This window comes from Petaurus breviceps, unplaced genomic scaffold, assembly GCF_028583685.1.
Source record: "Petaurus breviceps papuanus isolate PSGF00001 unplaced genomic scaffold, PetGlider_PUasm1.0 90681, whole genome shotgun sequence".
Taxonomy (NCBI): domain Eukaryota; kingdom Metazoa; phylum Chordata; class Mammalia; order Diprotodontia; family Petauridae; genus Petaurus; species Petaurus breviceps.
The window spans coordinates 128962-150449 of NW_027187307.1; the positions used below are offsets into that span (position 1 = coordinate 128962).

General features: G+C 44.7%; 1 protein-coding gene across 3 annotated transcripts; it reads left to right on the forward strand.

The window, feature by feature from the left end:
• Positions 1 to 2683: 2683 nt before the first annotated feature.
• LOC138143905 (zinc finger protein ZFP2-like) lies at positions 2684 to 20471 on the forward strand. 3 transcript variants are annotated; one of them, XM_069065179.1, is made up of 6 exons: positions 2684 to 2759; positions 12808 to 12943; positions 13459 to 13578; positions 13678 to 13753; positions 16205 to 16396; positions 17079 to 20471. In XM_069065179.1, the coding sequence occupies exons 3-6, from the start codon at positions 13483 to 13485 to the stop codon at positions 18518 to 18520; spliced, it is 1806 nt and encodes a 601-aa protein (XP_068921280.1). In that variant the 5' UTR covers positions 2684 to 2759; positions 12808 to 12943; positions 13459 to 13482; the 3' UTR covers positions 18521 to 20471. The 3 variants fall into 3 exon arrangements, with proteins under 3 accessions (XP_068921280.1, XP_068921281.1, XP_068921282.1); XM_069065180.1 differs by having other exon boundaries at positions 16280 to 16396; XM_069065181.1 differs by lacking the exon at positions 16205 to 16396.
• The last annotated feature ends 1017 nt before the right edge of the window (positions 20472 to 21488 follow it).

The window sequence follows — 21488 nt, forward strand, 5'->3', positions numbered from 1 at the left end:
CCCCCCCCCAATTGCCATCAAAAAGTCAAAAAAAAAAAAGAACTGGAAACTAAGGAAGTGTGCTCCTGTTGGGGAATGGCTGAACAATCCATATCCATGCTACATGAATATAATAGGATATCATTGTGTCATAATAAATGATAAAATGGACAAATTCAAGGGCTGCTAAGTCGTAATTGATAGAATGCTCAACTTGGAGTCATAGAAATGAGTTCCAGTCACGCCTCAAACTCTAGCTATATGACCTTGGGCATATCACTTAACCTTATTTTGCCTGGGTTTCCTCAACTGCAATAAAGGGATAATAATAGTACCCACCTCTGGGGGTTGTTGTAAGGATCAAATGAGGTAATTATTACTTGTAAAGTGCTATATAAATTCTAACTATTATTACTATTTTTTTGGTCTTTTTGGAGGGAGGAAGGCAGGGTGATTGGGGTTAAGTGACTTGCCCAAGATCACACAGCTAGTAAGTGTTAAGTGTCTGAAGCAGGATTTGAAATCAGGTCCTCCTTACTGTAGGGCTGGTGCTCTATTCACTGTGCCACCTAGCTGTCCCCTATTATTACTATTTTTGTTGTTTATTCTTTGTTTTTGAAGAGGGCCAGTTGCATCACAAATGATGTCTTCACTTGCTCCTGAATTTAAGTGAGGCAGAGTTGTTCTGATGGAGGACGGGATCCCAATAGGTTCAGCAGGGACGCTGATCTCATCCATGACCAGGAAACCTGCAAGGGCGTCTGGAAAGAATTCAGCTCAGCCTTGCTTGGAGTTAGAGTTGAGAAAATTTATTATTACACCATTACAGCGGGCAAGAGTCCTTTAGGGGACCTGTAAGTGAGAGGGGTACATGCTTTTACCTTTGAAGGGTAGGACTGCCATTGTCAGGGCTGACCTGACTGGGAGGGGCCTCAGTGCATTGACAAAGGTCAGAGCTGACCCAGAGGAGCATGTGAATAGAGAGTTTAGATTAGATTTGGGCCAGGTTGAAGGAGACAAAAGGCAAGGACAAAGGAGGGTGTGGGCCAGGCCCAGAAGAAATGAAGAGATTAAGTAAGAACAAAGGGGTCACAGGGTGTTGCCTAGGTGGAGTGTGGGATAGGGAGAAGGGGCAGAGCTCAAGGATGGGAAAGGACAAATTGCAGTTACAACTTCACAGACTGCTTTTACAAGTTGGTTTGACCTAGACCCCAGGTACCCCATCAGTACCAAGTTCTCACTATTATTCTTAGGTAATATTCTGAGGAACCTGGGAAGACCTTTGTGAACTCTTGCAGAGTGAAGTTAGTGCCAGAACAACACTTTATACAATGATATCTCTATAGAGAAAAACAACTTGGAAAGATTTGGGAACTCTGATCGATGTAATAATAACATGTAACTCCAAGTTTATGATATAGTCCTCTTGTTTTTGGCTGTTCTTTGTGAACTGAAATGTTGCTGTTTGTTGACGATTGTTAAATCATAGTAATTAAGTGGAAAGAGCTTTGTAACCCTTGAAAAAAAGAACCTCTCAGTTTCTACAGAGCAGAATTCCAACCTACTTTGTGGCTTACATGCTTCAGGAAAATGCTCCTCAGCTACAACTGGGTTAGGCTCCCAAAGGTCACTCCTTCATGTCCCAGACAGCTGCAGAGGGAGCTTAGAGTTAGTCTTTATTCACTTCCATGGTCACCCAGCTGCCCTAAAAGCACAGAGAAAAGAGAGCAGTGGCTGCACCCTGAAAAGCCTCTTTACGTCTTCACAGCCAATCAAAGAGTTCAATTTTAACACGTGCTTTGCTACATAATTTCTATCCATGTTCCATACAAGTCATTGAGATTCTCTGGAAGAACTCCTTAGCATCCACCAACATAGAAAAACAAAATCTCCCTAGTGCTGAGGCTCCCTAACTTGGTTGGCCTACCACCCTTTAAAAAAAAATGCAAGGGGCGGCTAGGTGGCACAGTGAGTAAAGCGCCAGCCCCGGAGTCAGGAGGACCAGAGTGCTGTTCTGGCTTCAGACAATGAACATCCACACACCAAAAAACTAGCCATGTAACCTTGAGCAAATTACTTAACCCCAATTGCCCTCCAACAGGCAAAAAAAAATATGCAACGCTCCCTAGAAATCTTTAACCCTTTAATACTTTTCTAAATTTATGTCATTTCAAAAAAAAATACAAAATTTTTTAAAATGATGCATCTTAAACTTAATAATTTATTGTAAATTGGTGGGGTTTTTCTGCATTGAAATTTTGATGACACAATATTGCCTCATGTAACTGTATAGTATTGTATTTTAAACAAGTCATTATATGAACATACTGGACTTCCCAACAATGAGTGACCACCCAGGTGGCCAATACCTGCCTATCTCCCCGGGCCTTAGTTTCCCCACCATTTAGATTCTGCCTTTAGGCTCGATCATTTCTAGATCAACCCTTGTCCTCCATGGGTTCTGTAGGATGGGATGTTGAGACTACAGGAGTGTCACAATCACGCTTCTGCTCTAGGAATGTTCCTTAACCTAGGCGGGAGCCTTCCCCGCTCTGGCCCTCAGTTTCCCCGGGGTGCCGTGGGGGGCGGGGCTGAATCTGCACTGAAGGCCTGTGGCCTCTAGGGGACGGGCTGGAGGCGGAGGACCAGCGAGACGCAACATGAAAGCCTCCGAGGCGTCCTAGGGTGGCGCCGGAAGTGGCTCGGCGAGGTGAGGTGGGGGCTCCTGGGGGAGGAGGACGGACTTCCGGCGGTGCCATTTTGTGCTACCCGGTGCTCGGGTAAGTGTGCTAGGGGGCTAGGGGCGGGCGGTGGGCCCTGGGCACTGGGGCTCTCCCTTCTCCACCCCTCTGCTCCGTCCGTCCGCGCGCGTGGCGGGGAGCAGCGCCGGGCCTCGGCCCCCTCCCCGGGGGAGGCCTCGCCTCGCCTCCTTCTCCTTCCCTTCCTACCCACTGCGGCCCGCACATGCGCAGCGGCGCCCCTGGCCTGGTGGCTCCGGGGCGCGAGCTGTCCTGGAGCTGGCCTTCTCTGCCCTCGTCAAAGCCGAGGAGTGGGGCGCTCTCAGTCAGTCAGCAAGTACTTCCCAAGCGCCTACTGTGTGGAAGGCAGGCTCTGAGCAGGACCGAGAGTAAAGAGAAGCAGCCTTCAAGGGTCAGGGGCGCCCGGCCTCCCCCAGGAAGCCTTCGCTCTCTTGGGGGCTGGCCCCAGGCAAGTGATCCTCCCTCCCGGGGAAATCGAGTCCCCCCGCGTGTAAAAATGGAAGCTTCGGGCGCCCTCGGGGAGTGCCTGGGGGTGTTCACGGGGTGGGCGGGGGCTTGGCGATCCTGCCTCCTTTAGCCTCCCTGCCCGGCCCGGCCCGGCCGGCAGTTAGGAAGCTGATGGATGGCGAGCCCCAGTAGCGTTTCTGCTGGGCGGAATGATGACTCCTCTCATTTTTCTAACACTCATCTCCTCTCTTGTAACTTCACCGTGTTACTTTGTAACAGGAAGGGTTGAGATCGGTGGTTTCGAAGGGTTGAACCACGGCCATTCTTCTAAGTAAATCGCGGGAAGAAGTGGGCTTGTTGGGTGATTTTCGTGGAAAGGCAAAGCATTATGAATTGGGAGGAGATAGCCTTGAGGAGGATATAGGATAATCTACTAGCTAGGTGTTTTTCAAGGGCAAGTCCACAGCAGATTTTTGCCATGAAATTTATATTACATAAGATCCTTAAACGGTTTTTAGTAGTTGAGATTTCCAATTTTAGCATGGTTTGTAGAAGTTGGCATCATAGAACCCAAGTTCAACTCCTAGCACTGGCACTTAATACATTTATAGCTTAACCTCACTAGGCTTCACATTTCCTCCTGGTTAAAATGAGAATGCTATTCTTGGGACCTACCTCACAGGGTTGTTGTGAGGAACAAATGAAATAATGTATGTAAAGCACATTGCATACCTTACTGCAGCCTGTAGATGTCATATTGCTGTGGGCCCTTCTTGGATCAGAGCATTTCCCTCTACCTTCACAGCATACTAGATGGATGGCTAACCCACTAGAAGTGAGCCCCCGCCCTGGGACAACACACAAGACTCTCACCAACTTGGTAGGGTCCCATGTTGTTTACTCCCCAGGTCTAGCCAACTCCATAGCCCTCTGAGGCATTGGACGACCCCTTAGAAGAGGTCATAGACCTTCCAGTTTGTAAGAGACCTAAGAGTCCATAGCTGAGTAAGACAAATCCCCTCTACAATAGGGGCTCTTTACCTTCTTTTTGCCTTGCACCTCTTTGGTGTCTGGGGAAACCTTTGGGCTCCTTCACAGAAGAATATTTTTAAAGATATACAATAAAATACATAGGAGTACAAAAGAAAACAATTATACTGAATAACAGTTATCAGAATATATTTTGAAGACTTCACAAACCCCAGGTAGAGAACCCCTAGACATCTCTGGGAAGAGGTCACCTAGCTTCCTGAGGCAGCCCATTATAGGTAGTACCAAGTGTCAAAAAAGTTTTCCTTCTATCCAACAGAAATCTGCTTTCCTGCAACTATTTCTTAATTATTAAGCCAATCTCTCACACACATAATAGTGCTGCAGGTGCAGTTATAATACCTTCTCTGCTTTTTTGAGGTGTGTCTCACAGTATTGTGAACTGTCTTTTAGTCACATAAAAATGTGAGGTGATGATTGATTTAAACTATGCAGGCAGTTTTCATTTTATGTAAATTTGCATTATAAAAATCTGCATTCCAAGAAAATACCTAGGTTAACTTTACAAGTACTGTGTTCTCTTGTTCTCAGAGGCTCCTGCTCCCTAGCTTGGTACTCTGACCCCCCGCCCCCAAATGCTCCAATTAAAAGAAGAACTTATTTGGATAGAGACCACCTATGCCTTCGGGGCAGGGGGCTTGGCTTGAGACCTCCAAGCTGAGAAAGAAGGCCTTTGCCACATTCTCCCATATTTTTCCCCCACCTTGACTCCCATGTATCTGTCTTCCTTTGGTCAGGGTACCCCAGTGCCCTCTGTCCTCTGTTCTGTCTGTCCCTGTCCAGACTCCCCCATCCCTTCCTAGCCTTTTCTGGCCCCAAATGTTTTTCCTCCTGCTTTCTGTTCCATATTTGAATTACTGTAAAAATCACTTTATGAAGAGGTCTGCAGAACAGGCCACTTATGGAAAACAAAAACTGTAATTAAATGTGTGTGTGTCTGTGTGTGTGTGTGTGTGTGTGTGTGTGTAAAGATAGAGTAAGAAAGAGTACCCATTTGGGAGTTAGGAGACCTTGTGTATAGTCCTGGTTCTGCCACATGTGACCTAGTAAGTCCCTTCTGGACCTTTTTTAGCTTTTTGTTTTTGTTTTTTTTTTTACCCACTCCACCCCTGTTTCTTCTCTCTTTTCCCCCCCTTTCTCCCCTCTTTCTCCTACCCTCTCCCTTCCCTCTCTCCCTCTCTTCCCCTCCGCTCCCTCTTTTGAGACCAGGTTTCCCCATTTCACCGAGGTTATATAAGTCCAGCAGCCTGTTGGAACTGGCTTGGCCAGTGCTGTCCCTCCCAGCCTGATGACCTCTGTTCTGGGAGGCTCGCCATATTGTTCCTAGACTTAGTCTGGACACCTGATCGTTCTTAACCCTGTGAAGGTCAGATCTCCCAAGCTCAGGAGATCTGCCAGCCTCAGTCTGTCCAGTAGTAAGGAGCACAGGCATGCTCACTTTCCCAATTTCCTCCCATATAAAAGCAAAAGAAAATCATAACCCTTGTAACAAATAGAGTTGAGCAAAACAATCCCACATTGTTTGTGTCTGAAAATGTGTTTCATTTTGCAGTTTGGAGAGGTGGGCAGATAGATGATCATCAGTTCCTTTGGAATCATGGTTAGTCACTCCATTAATAGGCATTGTTAAATTTTGGAAAGTTGTCTTTACAGCATTGTTACTGTGAAAATTGTTCTCCTGGCTCTGCTCACTTCACTGTGTATCAGTTCATAGAAGACTTCCCAGCTTTTTCTAACACCATCCCCTTCATCATTTCTTAGAGCACACAATGCTACTTCCAGCATTCTGATTCTGTAATTTAGGTTGTCTTCAGGGTTACTTGGGTGCTGGTGGGAATAGGGTTGAACAGGGTCACTTAAAGTTATCATATATAGATGAGAACGAACAGTTTGCTGGCCTTCTCAAAGGCTTCTGCTTGCTTTCAGCATCTAGTACTTGTGTTACTGTCCCAGCCTCCTAGTAAGAAGAGGACTGATGATTTCATATGCAAGACAGGTGAAGAACTGATTTGAATTTATAGAACTAAAAATCTTTCCTCGGTACATAAACTATTGAAGGATATGAGCATGCGATTTTTAAAGGAAAAAAAAATCCAACCTATCAACAGCCATGTGAAAAAACCACTCCAAATCATTAAAAATGGAGAAACAAGGTAAAGAAGTTCCACCTCATACCCATCAGATTGGCAAAAAAGATAGAAAAGGGACATGAGCGGTATTGCAGGGATTGGGAAAATGGACGCACTTGGGGAGCAATCTGTAACTGCCCTCAGAGTTACCGGATCGGGTGTACCCTTTGGCTCATCAGTACCACTCATAGGCGCATGCCCCATATGTGTATCTCTTTTTGTAGTAGTCCAAGGGCCTCTGCCATGATAGATAGTATCATCAAAAAAGGGCATGAAGCACATTTAGCAATGGTGAGAAAGGAGCAGAGCCTGCTGGCGCTTGGCTGGGGAGGGCCTTACACTCATTTTGCTTGATCCCCAGGGGTAGAAGCTAAAGATGGGCAGATCTTGACTTGGTGTGGAGGAAAACAATGAGCTGCTTCAGGAGGTAGTGACTGATGGGAATTTTCGCAGTGAGGCCAGCTGCCCACTTGGCAGTCCAGGTCTGAGTGGAGATTCCAGCTCTCTGATCTTGTGATCCCATGTTTGACATAACTCCTATGTGGCTGTGCTTTGGTTTCTCTGCCTGCTTCCCCTTGTAGTCTTGTTGACTTAGCAGCTTTTCTCATGGAGATTTCTTTTTTGCTTCAGTTGCTTGACAGTGGTGTGGAGGAGTCTTATGTTTGTTGTTAACTTTGGAAGGAAGTTTGACTTTGACCCCATCTGGACTCACTGCTTGAAAACCCTGACAAGTAGCCATAATATCTAACATTTATATAATAGCACCTACTCTGTGCCTGGAACTGTGCTAAGTGCTTTCCAGTTTTTATCTCATTTGATCCTCAAGACAGCCCTGGGAGGCAGGTGCTTGTTATTACCCTCATTTTACTGCAGAGGAAACTGAGGCAGACAGGTCACATTGACTTGCCCAGAGTCACACAGCTAGTACGTATCAGGCCAGATTTGAACTTGAGTCTTCCAGTCTCTAGGCACTGCACCAACTAGCTTTAGTCTAACATTTGAAAATCAAATAATAGGTATATTTGAAAACTTTAGTTGGTCATCTTTGTGATTTTATGAAAATCTCAGGGATAGCTTTTGTTTTCACATCAGCTTTACTTCCAGCTATATCCCTCTTGCCTCTCTACCTTTATAAAAAAATCAAAAAGGACAAAAAATGCAGTTCAACAAAGTCTATCAGTGCTTTGGTCAGGTTTGGCCAAATTCCATAGCCACTGCTTACTTTACTTTGCATTGGTTCATATAAGTCTTCCCAAGATTCCCCAAATTCTTCATACATTCATTGTTCACAAAAATATTCTGTTACATTTAACACTCACTAAGCATTTATAAAGAACTTATTATGTGACTTCTGACCAGGAGGGCTGCTGAATGGGGGTGTAACACTCAGTTCTCATATTCCTAGTCTAGTAAAATCTGAAATTTGCTTCAGACTGAGTAATGGTCAAGAAATCCAATAAGAAACTATGGGGAGTTTTTTTTTCCTCTCTAGACCTTCAGAAAAAGTCAGCCAAAAGCCTGTGGGCAATAGGAAGGAGCCCTGTCAGCAAAGCCACTGACATCCCAGGCAAAGGAGAGAGTGACCTTTGGTCCCGAGGTGACCCAGTGTTTGGAGGCCCCCCTGAGAAAGACCGAGAAGGGTTGGAAGGTCTCTGGGTGCTGAGAAAATTCCTGGTGGGGACCTTGGAAACTGTGGGGAGTAGCAGAGACCAGAGCAGGGCTTAGACCAGGAAAACCAAGGTAGCCCGCTCTGTCCTGAGACACCAGACAGAACTCTGAAGATCTCATACTCTGAACCTTAAAGATTGAGACAGGGGAGAGGGATAGAACACAAGGGGGAGGAAATCAGTACAGGAACTCAGGAGTCCCAAGCAGAGCTTTCCATCCCACCCAAAAGAACAGCAAGAGGCAGAGCCTGGCCCTGGCACACAACCTTGTCTCAGCGACTAAAACTGGAGAACTGAGTGATTTGTAGAAAATACTGACCAGCATCAAAAAATGACTTGTCAATTTAGAAGGAGAGAAAAATTCCATAGTAACTGCAAACAGACACTGAAAGGGAAAAATGCATCTTCCACAGAGTACAGGAATCCCTAGAAGAATTAAAGTAGGAGACTTGATAAAAAGCCATAACTGCTCGGAAGGGAAGGGTCTCAAGGAGAATCAAGAGCTTAGAAGACAAAGTGGCAAACCTTGCCAAGTAACAGATGCCCTGCAAAGTGACCTGTGCCCTTGGCCAGCTCGTTGGCCCACATCCAGTCACTTGAAGGCAGAGGGGTCAAGCAAACTGTCCTTTGAGTAAAAAGGTGGTTTCCTGGGGAAGGGCCTCATGAGCTCCCCACCTTAATCCTAAAAACTGCTTATATGTTTTTCTTGCCCATCTGGGGACAGGTTTAAGTCAAACTGCCCCAGGTCTGCTTGGAAATTTCCTTTCCCTGCTGGTGTTGTGGGAATGTAGATTAACTCACACCTCCTTAGAGTAGAGTGAGCAGAACCAGGAGAAAGATTTCAATGATAACAGCCATGGTGTAAAGATAATACTTTGAGATACATAAGAACTCTGATTAATACAGTAACCAGTTACTGTTCCCAAGGCCTCAGAGATCCATGCTTCCTCCTGATCTAGAGCCAATGGAGTCAGGGCAGTGAGAGAAAGACATCATTTTTTGGACTTGATTTGGCAGTTTGATTTGTTTGACTCTGCAAATTTGTCACAAGGGTTTTTTTTTTTTCAAATGCTTTATTAACTTCTGATTTACATCATTCATTTCCGCCAGATTTTGAGTTACAAATTTTCTCCCCATTTTTCCCCTACCCACCCCCCAAAAATAGCAGTCCCACAGGATATCCCCTCCTCCAATCTGCTCTCTCCCATATTTTCTCCCATACCCCTTTCGACTTTTCCAGTGGATCTCTGTGCCCCAGTGCCTGTATATCTTATTTCCCAATTACATGTAAAATAGTATTGATAATAGTATATGTATGTATGTATATATGTATATATATACATATTTGAAAATTTGATTTTGAAACTTTGAATTCCAGATTCATTCTCTTCCTCCCTTGTCACCCAACCTTACTGGGAACATAAGCAGTTCAGTATAGGGTGTACATGTTGGCTAACGCAAAACAATAACATAGTAGATATATTGTAAAAGACTGACTATATTTCCCTCCTACCTATCCCACCTCCCACTTGTTCTGTTCTCTACTTTGATCCCGTCCCTTTTCAAAGATGGGTGCTTCCAACTTCCCTCCCCCCAGCCTACCCTCCCTTCTATCATTCCCCCCTCTCATCCCCTTCCCCCCTACTCTCCTGGAGGGTGAGATACCCTATTTAGTGTGTATTTCATTCCCTCCTCAAGCCAAATTCAATGGGAGTAAGGTTGACCCATTCCTTTTTGCCTTCCTATTTCCCTTCATTGTAACCATTTTCCCTTGCCTCTTCTGTATGAGATAGTTTACCCCATTCTGTCTCTCCCCATCTCCTCTCATTATATTCCTCTCTCACCTCTTCATTTCACCTTTTAAGTATCATCCCTTCCTGTTAAATTGGTCCTGTACCCTCTATCTATGTATACCTGTAAACATATATACACACATTCACATATGTTTTCATATGCCCATATACCCTCATATATATATATATATATATATATATATATATATATATATATATATAAATTTATCTATTTCCTTCAACTACTGAGAAAAGTTTCATAAGTTACAATTTTTGTTTTTCCATGTAGGAATGTTAAAAGTTCAACTTTGATAATTTCCTTATGATTTCTTTTCCGTTTACCTTCTCATGCTTCTCTTGCTTCTTGTATCTGAATGTCAAATTTTCTATTCAACTCTGGTTTTTTCATCAAGAATGCTTGAAAGTCCTCTATTCCACTGAATGACCATATTTTCCCCTGAAAAATGATACTCAGTTTTGCTCGGTAGGTGACTCTTGGTTTTAATCCCAGCTCCTTTGCCCTTCAGAATATCCTATTCCAAGACCTTTGATCACTCAGTGTAGAAGCTGCCAGATCCTGGGTTATCATGATTGTGTTTCCACAATATTCAAATTGTTTCTTCTTGGCTGCTTGTAATGTTCTCTCCTTGATCATGGGAATTCTGGAACATGGCTATAATATTCCTAGGAGTTTTCTTTTTGGGATCTTTTTCAGGAGGTGATCGGTGGATTCTTTCAACCTCTATTTTGCCCTCTGATTCTTAAACATCAGGGCAGTTTTCTTTGAGAACTTCCTGGAGGATCATTTCTAGGTTCTTACTTTGATCATGGTTTTCAGGTAGTCTAGTAATTTTTAAATTATCTCTCCTGGATCTATTTTCCAGGTCAGTGGTTTTTCCCATGAGATATTTCACCTTGCCTTCTATTCTTTCATTTGTTTGGATCTGTTTAACAGCATCTTGATTTCTGTTAAAGTCACTAGCTTCCCTTTGCTCCAATCTAAATCTGAGGGAAAGATTCAACTCATTGAGCTTTTGAGATTCTTTTTCCATCTGGCAAATTTGGCTTCTCAAGGCATTCCTCTCCTCATTGCCTTTTTTGAGCCTCTTTTGTCATTTGAGTTAGTCTGTTTTTTAAAGTGTTATTTTCCTCAGTCAGGCTGTTGACTCTCGTTTTGTAATTTTCTTGCATAGTTCTCATTTCTCTTCCCAATTTTTCCTTCACTTCTCTTATGTGCTTCTTAAGGTCCTCTATGGCCTGTAACCAGCTCATATTTTCCTTTGAAGCTTTTGGTGCAGGAGTTCTGACTTCACTGTCTTCCTTCTGTTCCATGCTTTGCTCCTTTTTGTCCCCAAAATGGGAGTGTAATGTTGGAATCTTCTGTTTGTTTTGTTTCCTTTGTCTGGTCATGTCACCCCTCAGTCACTTGACCCCTGGGCTTTTTACCACAGTAGGACTCTGCCACCAGACAGGGGAGCTTTCATCCCAAACGCTGGGGTTTTCTCAGTTGCCGGAGGTATTAGATGGGTACCCTGTCTGAGGTCTCCACACGCTGTGGCAAGCTGGACACACACTCCAGGACCTCCACCCTAGACTGCAATCCAGATCCAAGCAGGTTAAAGCAAGAGCGATTACCCCTCAGAGTGGTGCTTGGTCCCCCTACACTGCAGGCCAGGAGCTGAAGCTGCCACCTGGCTCTGACTGGCTGCACCGGCGCCTCAGAGGCCACGCACTCCCACTTACTGGTCCCAAAGTCCAGACTGCACTGACCTCTCACTTTGTCCTTCGTGTCTATGTGTTGATAAATCTGGAAAAGGCCACAGCTGCTGCTGATCTGGAGTCCCTCAGGGCGGTGGCTGGTCAGGCCTGCCCTGGGGCTAAAGCCTTGGCATAGGGCTGGGCTTGGCTTCACTATGCCGATTCCTGCTGGCCTGCTGGGCTGTCCCTCAGAGGAAGGTTAGCTTCTCTGTGTCATTTTGTGGGTTCTGCAGCTCCAAAGTTTGTTTAGAGTCCCCTTTTTACATGGATTGGGGAAGGCGGAAGCAGGAGCCTCAGGAAGGTCTTGCTTCTACTCCGCCATCTTGGCTCCGCCCCCCACAAGGGTTTTTTAATTTTTTTCCCGTGAGAGGGAAAGGTAATAGATTTTCTTTAATTGGAAAAAATGATGAAAGAGATGATTTTAGAGAATTCTGGGTAGCATGACAGAGTGAAGTGAGCAAAAGCAGGAGGACAACAATATTTCCCTTTTCCCAGCATCCTTGTTACTGTCAAGGAAGGGCACCACCATTCTTCACTCAGTTTTTCTGAGCCTCAGTTTCTAATACTGTAAAGTGGCGTTTATGCAGAATGAAACACTTGGAAAATTGTGAGGAAAGTGCCTTCCTTATCTCCCTCCCTCTTCTTTCCCTCCTTTCCTTTATTAGGAGCTTTTTATGTACTGGGCACTGAAGTAAATACTAGGCATACAAAGAAAGGTAAAAACAGTCCCTGCCTTCAGTGAGTTCACATTCTAATGGCAGAGATAACATTGGGAGCTGCAAAGTGTATAAAGAGAAGATACTTAAACACCCAAGATGAACACGTCCATGGTGGAGGGATCCAGGAAAGAGGATTGTCCATAGAAGCACAACTCGACTGTGAAGAAAGTGCTTTCTGGAGCTGCAGTTAGCACTCCATGCTTGTGAGGAGTGCTTGGGATTATTCTCGTTAGATTCTCTACATTCATTCCCAGTGAGTTTGGGCCAGTGGGGAAGGCTTCTTACCCAGACTGCCAACCATGTGTACAGGGAGGCTTCATTCAGTTTTAAACTAATACTAAACTTAAAGATTAAAACTGCTCGAAACCCTTGGGCAGACACTGGGTGAAGAGCCAACAGGGCCCAGAATTGAGGAGGAGGAGACTGGAAATTTTGCAAAGCTTTTAAATGGTCCCAAGCTTCTCCCTAAAAACAATATCCACCTTTTTAACCCCAATATTTTTCAGTTCTGCTATATGGCCCTGAGTCCTGGAATACCAGTCTGAAGAATCCAAGTTGTCATTTACTCAAAGGGCAGTGCAGAGGTGCATGGTGGGCAACAAAGAGAAACAGCATAAAGGATGTCGTCAATGAGGAAAGGAGGTAACGAGTGAAGGACAACCTGTAGGCTGTGTGCATTGTTACCAGCTCTAGCCCGGCGGGTGAACCACTTCTGGAGGATTTTCGAGTTGTCTTGAGGAAGGAGAATGGCCTCACTTGGCAGAGACAAGCATGGCATGGTCCCAGGGCCCAAAATATTGAAGTGGGAAGGGACACAATGAGAACATGATGGCTTGATGGATAGTAGTGGGAAATGAGGCTAGAAAGCTGGGTTGGAACCAGAATGCCATACCAGCCAGTTTGTATTTTATCCCAGAGGGGATATGGAACCTCTGAATGTTTTTGCAGAGGGGGAGTAACATTGTCATATTTGTGCGTTAATAAGCTTCATTTAGGAGCTCTGTAAAAGGTAGACAGACTAGAGAGCAGGAGACCCATTCAGCTACTGTCATAGTCCAGGCAGGAGGTTGATAGGTGTTGGAATAGGGCTGGGATGGCACTCTAGAAATTTTCTCTTGTCTCCTGTGCCATTCACTGACTTGTTTCTTCCCTACCAGGAGGGGTTCTGCTGGCCAGACCTGATGTGGTCTCCACTCTGGTTTGAGGGAAAATGCCTTATGTCCAGCACGTCCAGGGACCTGAGGATGGAGAATGCTAACAGTGTAGGCCCTGCCCAGGTGAGTGAGTGAGGGAGCAAGGCGAGCGCCATGCCAGGCCCTTTGTTGGGCAGCTAGAAGACAGGCATATGCTCATTCATGGTTGCATTTGTTTCCCAGGTTCTTACCTTATGTCCAGATGGGGAATGCAGGACCCTGGAAGATGGCAGCCATGCCCCCAGTGGCCAAGTTCCAGGTAAGTCACCTCTTCTGCCTCACCATCCCACAAAAGGATCGTGGGACGTCATATTGTTTTGGGGGGGCCTTTGTTTCTATATCTGTAAAAATGAAGATAGTCATATTTGACCTCTGCACCCTCCCAGGCTGTTGCAAGGATCAGCTGAGGTAAAGCACAGAACTTGCTTTGTAAATCTCAAAGTGCTATAGACATGAATGATTAATAATAATGATGATGAAAATGGGATTTAAATCTGTTGGAAAAAGATATAGGTATTTACCAGTGAGTACTATATGTTTACCCTTGTGTTGGTCCAAGACTCAGCTTGTTTAGGGAAAGACTTTTTATTCCCATCTTGAGGGCAAGACACAGGTACCACGTCTGTGTGTTGGCTCCATCGTGCCTGGGAAAGGACACTGGTATACTTGAATGATCACTAGACTTGGAGTCAGGCCACCTGGCCTGTGGTCATGGCTCTGCATTTACTGTATGAACTTGGCCCCTCTAGCCTTGGATTTCTCATTTGTAAAATGTAGATAATTGGACTTTGACTATTTCTGAGTGCTGTTTATATAATTAGTGCTAATTAAGACCTGAGATCTTAGCATCAACTAGTCCAGTCTTCCATTTTACCAGTGAGGAAACTGAGGCCCAGACAATTTTGATGACTGTGAAGGTTCCACAGCTATTGGGCAGCAAAGGTGATACTTGAATTTAGTCCTCTGGCCTCTAATCCAGTGCTTTTCCCACATTAGGATACTGCCTGTCCCATGCATGCTAAGTTCCAAATGAGCTAATATATGATGTGCTTAGAAATCTAAAAGCATTATATACATGTGTGACCAATAATAAAAATAATGAACAACCACACCAAAAATGTATTTTGGAGGAAGAGATAGTCTCTTTTAAAAAATGGATGTTTATGAATTGTACTGTGTGCTTTGCCCTGTGCTAAGATGATAGCCCAGTTCTGTAACATGCTACCTCTGTGACCTTCATTGAACCTCTCTGGGACTCAGTTTCCTCCTCTATAAAACAAGGAGATTGGACTAGATAACCCCTGGGGACCCTTCCAGTTCTAAATCTCTGATCCTTTGTATCATTCCATTTGCTCTTTCTAAAAAATTTGGTATCCAAGACCTTTCACTTTGCCTATAGGAAGCCTTTCTGCTCAAATCTAGAGGGTAAGAATTGAAGGGGACCAACCACATGTCCTTTGGTAGTTGTTGGTAAAGCATCCTACTTTGTAGGAAAGACTCGAGAAGCCAAGTTAGAGCCAGCAGGGCCCTCAGAAATCCTCTAACTCCAACCCTTTCATTTTTCAGAGGAGAAAGACTTGCCCAAGGTCACAAGGCCAGCAGGGTGGATTTTGAGTCAGAAGAACAGAGTTCAAGGCACTCATCCTCAAGTCTCTGGGCCTTGGTTTCCTCCTTTGTGAAATGGAAGTAATATTGGTACTGTCTAGTTGTGAGGGTCAAGTGACATAATGGAGATAAAGTTCTTTGTCAATCATAAGTCATTATTTATTTTATAGTAATTATTATCAAAGCCCTGATGAAAGGAAAGGAACAACCTTCATACATTGTGCTAGCTATACAGCAAGGGGTGAAAGGTTCAAGAAAAATGTATTGTTGGTAAACAGGTCACTTAGGGAAGTGTGCTGCAATAGGCAGAGAGCTGGCCTCAGGGAAGCCAGAAAAACCTGAGTATATGTTCCATTTCTGCCCCATGTTGGCTGTGTTACTCTGGGCAAGTCCTGTCACCTCTCAGTGCTCTCAAAGACTATAAATTGCAGAGATGGTGTTTACCTGGCCCCACTAAAGGCTAGTTTGGGGTGATCCATGTATGCTTCTGCCATGCTCTCTTTAGCTTAGTTGGCACTGCTGGCAGACACCTGCTCTTGGGTTGACCCAGTATACATTGACATTCTGTCTTATCCACATCATGATTGGGGAAGTTTACACCATCCCTTCCTCTGTCTTCATTCTTGACTCTTTCCCTTTTAGAAAGCCCTCATCTTTTCATCTAGCTTCATAAAGAAGTAACTCATCCCATGAACTTTTTGGTGACCTCCTTTTCTGTGGTTTTCTGAAGCACCTCACTTTATAGGCCCAGGGATGAGATGCTTCCTTTGGGCAGTTAGATCATTTCTAGTCTTCTGCCTAGAAGCCAGGCCTGATCTGGGCAGAAGTAGAAATGGGAAGCTTTTTCTGTGTGGTCACATTTCTTTCTCTGAGTTTTCAGTAGGTGAATCTGCCCACTCTACCTCCTAAAAAAAGGGATGTTCTTGTCCCTGGTGCTTCATGTTCTTAGCAGAATGTGAACCTTACCCTCCTGCACACAGGCTACTGATTTAATCTACCTTTATTGAACCTCACTTGGGACGGCACTTTGTTCTACTCCCTTCAGTGGCCTTTCTAATGTAATTTCCTTTTCTCCTTTGTGTCCCCCACATGCTGGCATACCCAGGTGCTAGCAGTGAATTCTGGGAGAGCTCTGTGTTTTTAGCCCAAACTGTCGTCCCCCAAATCCCTGTCTTGTTAGAAGGGTTTCCAGTCTCAAAACCTGACCTGACCTCTCACATGGATAGAGATGAAAGGCTGTGCATCCAGAACCTTCAGGGAATGGAGGACAAAGAGGTCCTGAAAGGTGCTTATCCAGGTGAGTTGTGGGAATAGCATCTAGGTATGAGGGAACTTAGGGAAGTAAGACTCCCCCCTTTTTTAGTGAGGCAACAGTAGTAAATTTTTTCCCCATGTCTGCCCAATCATGGGTGTCTTGGTACCTGACAAAGAAGAGAATGCCTTCCCTTCTTCTCCTCTCTTTGTGATTATATTTTTCTTCAAACCATTACTTATGCCCCCAGCATCTCCCATGTATAGTCTTTCATCCTCTCTCAGCTTTATAGACTCACAGACTGTAATGTTGGAAGGGACCATAGAGATATCTGAACACAACTTCCTCATTTCCCAGAGGGCCCTTACCAAGTCACAGGATTGTAAAGGACCTCCAAGACAGTCTGGTCCCATTCATATCAAGTCACATCAACCCATTCTTCTCCTGCTCCCTGCTTTTCTGCTGTTCTTATTCATTCCTGCCTACTTTAGTCACCCTTTTTCTTCTCAAAAGGCTCTCATTCTCTTTGTTCACCTTGGTCTCTTGTGTCAAGCGCCTTCTCTCATTTATTTCCTATATTTTCCACTTCCCCATCTTCCTTCTGGTTTAAAAGGGCATCAGGTATGTCTAGTAGTCATTTTTATTTTGGTTATTGTATTTCCTCTTTCAAATCAACAGATTTCTTTTTCCCAGCAAGGGTGTTCATATTTTCTATTTCTCGTTTCAGGCTATGGGATTGAGACTGAAAACAAGGAGGTTATTCCAAAGCAGGAAATTTCTGAAGAAGATGAATTCAAGGGCATATTGTGGGCAGGACTGCAAAGAACTGTTCCCCAGGAGCCCGAACTTGAAGATGCCTGTGACTCTAAGGACAATTTAGAGGAGCGGAAGGGAAGTGTAGTATTGATGAGACTGAAACAGTCTCCCCCTTCCCAAGAGAGTGATTTCAACCCCATGTCTCTCTGCCAAGGGGGCGTCCCTAAAGAAGAGGGAGGACGTGAATATGCCAAGTGTGAAAAAAGCTATAGTCTGAGCTCAGTCCCTGTTACAAGCTGTATAGAAACTGTAGGAGAAGAATCCCAGAGATGTGTTTTATATGACAAAAGCTTTGGACGGGATTCAGAGCCTCTAACCCATGAGAACATTAACAATGGAAAAAAACCTTATGAATGTAGTGAATGTGACAAAGCCTTTAGTCGGCGTTCATACTTTATTGAACATCAAAGGATTCATAGTGGTGAGAAGCCATATGATTGTAGTGAATGTGGCAAAGCCTTCAGGTGGTATTCAGATGTTGTCTCACATCAAAGAATTCACCGTGGGGAGAAACCGTACCAATGTAATGATTGTGGGAAAGCCTTCAGAAAGAGTTCAGATCTTATCCAGCATCAGAGGGTTCATAGTGGGGAGAAACCCTATGAATGTAGTCATTGTGGTAAAGTCTTTGGTCGAAGTTCCAGCCTTATTCGGCATCAAAGAATTCATAGTGGAGAGAAACCCTATGAATGTAATGCTTGTGGGAAGGCTTTCAGAGATATCTCCACTTTTATTAACCATCAGAAAATTCATAGTGGAGAGAAACCCTATGAATGTGATGAATGTGGCAAAGCCTTCAGTCGTAGCTCAAGCCTTATTGAGCATCAGAGAATTCATAGTGGAGAGAAGCCCTATGAATGTAACGAATGTGGCAAAGCCTTCAGGTGGTGCTCAGACCTGGTTCCACATCTCAGAATTCATAGTGGGGAGAAACCTTTTGAATGTAATGAATGTAAGAAATCCTTTAGGAAGAGCTCAGATCTTATTTTGCATCAGAGGATTCATAGTGGAGAGAAGCCCTATGAATGTAATCAGTGTGGGAAAGCCTTCAGGAAGAGATCTGATCTAATTCAGCATCATAGAATTCATAGTGGAGAGAAACCTTTTAAATGTAATGAATGTGAGAAAGCTTTTAGGACACGGTCAGACCTTGTTCAGCATCTGAGAATTCATAGTGATGAGAAACCTTATGAATGTAATGAATGTGGGAAAGCCTTCAGGCAGAACTCAGACCTTATTCAACACCAGAGAATTCATAGTGGAGAAAAGCCCTATGAGTGCAACAAATGTGAGAAAGTGTTCTGTCGAAATTCAAGCCTCATTCGACATCAGAGGACTCACAACAGAGATTAATTTTCAGGGTGTTACTATCCCCTGTCCATGCTAGGGACTTGGAGGACAGGGCTTCAGTATGCATAACTTCCTTGTAGCAAATGATAAAGGTTGTTTGCATGACTGATTGATCAATATTATAGAGTGAGGGAACAAGACTATCGAAAATGAATGTTTACTATGAATTATCCCTGACTTTATTAGCTTTCAGAATGGCCTCTCAGGTCAGGGGCTGAAATGGAAGAGGGTTCATGGACACCCCAAGGAATTTTCTGTACTCATCACTTGTGCTGTCTGCTTCATACAAAGGGTAAAGAGTAGGGGGAGGGGAGGTGGCATTGGTCTGCCAGCCATATGTAGGCAGGAGCTTGTGGAGTTCAGAGTCTAACCTCAAGCACAGTTTTCTGCTTTCCTCAATCCTTGAGGGAAATTAGAGCATTCTTTGGAACACCCTCCATCCCAACACATAAACACACAAAAGTTTCTGATGGAAATAACCCTACAGTCAACTTAACTAATTGACTCCCTCTGTTCTCCACATCCACAACTCTTTTTCTAGGTATCCAGCCCAGCTTAATTTTTTTACTTTACTCTATATTGGCTCCTGACTTAATTAAGAATCAACTTTTACATTAAATTTTGCATAGTAGGACAGTGCATATTTATAGAGAAGGTGGTGGTGATAGGGACATATAATCTAGGTTCATCTGGGTTAGAGAATTCTCACTGGGGAGAAGGAAGAGCAGCTGGGGCTAAAGATGGGGAGAGCCTACTGAAGAGGGGTAGGGAGGATGACCAGAGCACAGCAGTGGGTGGGAGAGAATGTCCCCAGCCTTCTTTCATCTCTTGGGCCTGGAATGGGAAGCTCCTTCCATTAAGACCTAACTGGTGCCACCTCCATGAAGCCCTCCTTTAGTGAGCTTTGCTTCAAATCCCCCCCTAGTATTTTGCTTGCACTTCTTTGCACTTGTTTCACTCCCCCTTGTATGAATTTTGTGGTATTTGTGTTCTTATTAATATTGTAAACTACATGAGAGTAGGGTCTGAAATTATGTATCTTTGTACTCCTGGTGCCAAGCACAGGGCCTTGCACATAGTAGGTGCTTAATTAGTGTTGGTTGATTTACTGATAAAGGCAAGACTACTGATAAGTGTGGGATACAATTGGGGAAAATTAAAACTGGAAGGGACCTCAGAGATTGCTCAATCCCTTTATTTTACAGAGGTCAAAGTGAAGTGTAGGGCATTCTTGGCCCAGGCTCTGGACTGAGCAGTGCCCATGAATAAAAAGAACAGCTGGTCCTGGAGTCAGGAAAGACTTGAAGGATCCTGCCCCTGCCACCTGCTAGTTTGACCCTGGACAAGTCACTTAATCTCTGAATCTCAGTTTCCTTATCTGCAACATGGTGATAGTACCTAGGACACACTGGGTTTTGTTTTTTTTTTTAAGGATCAAATCAGACCATGTATTTAAAGCACTTTGGAAAGTGCTGTTATAATTGGGACTTGGGTGGTGTGGTAGCCCTGTTCAGTAATTGACTTAACCAGAGGCCTTGAGCAAATCTCACCCCCACCCCCTTAGTTTTACCCTCTATAAAATGAAGGATTTGGAGTTGATCTTGAATTTAGCTTTAAGCTCTAAAAGATTAATTAGAGGGAGTTCTGATGCCTGATATGGGGCCTCTGTGCCCAGGTGTGTAAGAAAGGGCCACATAATGAGGGAAGGGCAAGTAGAACTAGCTGGATCTGGAAAGGAGAGGAGTGGAATTAACCTTTGGCAGAGAGTCACGATACTTGTGTTCAAGTGTGGCCTAAACCACTTACTAGCTTGTGTGAAAATATCTTTGCTTCTCTGAGCCTGTTTCCTCATTTGGGGATAACACTTTTACTACCCACCTCACAGGGTTGTTGTGAGGAAAGTGTTTTGTAAATGGTGAAGTGCCATATAAATGTGAGCTGTTGCTACCTTAAAGGATCTTCTTGTTCTTGGGGCCCCTTCAGGGATCGTTCTTCTTTTCAAGTGGAGTGTGGTGACTATACACTCCTTCAGAGAGGCCCACCACTCCCCCACGTCCCGACTGTTAGCCCAGAATCCAGAGAAGGCCCCACTCGGCTTGCTGCCTGCACCTTACCATGTCATCCCAGGCTGACCTCCATGCCCGAAGGGACTCGTTCACTTGCATAGCTTCCAACTCGAGACTGAAAATGTTGATGTGACAAAACCCAGGATTTGGATTTTTCGATTGATATTAAGAAAAAAGTGCCATCCACCTTTAAGTCCTACAGAGTCGGCTTCAGAATGCCTGGGGTCAAGCCCAAGCCAGCTCTTCCACTACCCAAGTGTGTGACCTTGGGCCTCCATCGGCAAAATGAACACTCTGAATTCAGTGGTTCCCAAGCCCCTCTTCCCATTACAGAATTCACTGTCTGTAACACGAGGGAGTTGTACAACTTCACCGGGACCACCGTCTCTTCCTACTGTGGGAGGAATGTTGACCCTGTGCATCCCAGGCTCTCCACCGTTAGACACTGCCAGGCTTAGCAGGGCAGTGCGCAAGTGCAGACTGCATGGGGGGGGGGGGGGGGGGGGATGGGCGGAGCTGGTTCTTGAGACCAACCTCAGCGAGAACCACCGATTCCAAAGGCCTCCGAGATCTCGGAGAGCGGACCACTTCCTCTCCACTTCCGGTAGTCAGGGCCAAGCATCTGGTGTTAGAACGGGCTCGGAGTGACGATGCCAGCAAGAAAATTGAGCTTGTATTTGAGCTGGACCTGGAGAAACCCTAGATGGCTTCCCGAAGGAGGAAGCATCTTTTCAGCATGGGTTGGGCAGATGGGGAAAGAATCCTGGAGGGAGAGGAGGCGTTTGAGCTGAGTGGATCAGAGTGTGAAGATAATGAGCTCTTCCCTTGACCTTTAGCCACTAATCTTCCTCTGTCTCTGCCTTGTTCCCCCTCTATAAAGGTACAGACTGTATCTGAATTAGGGC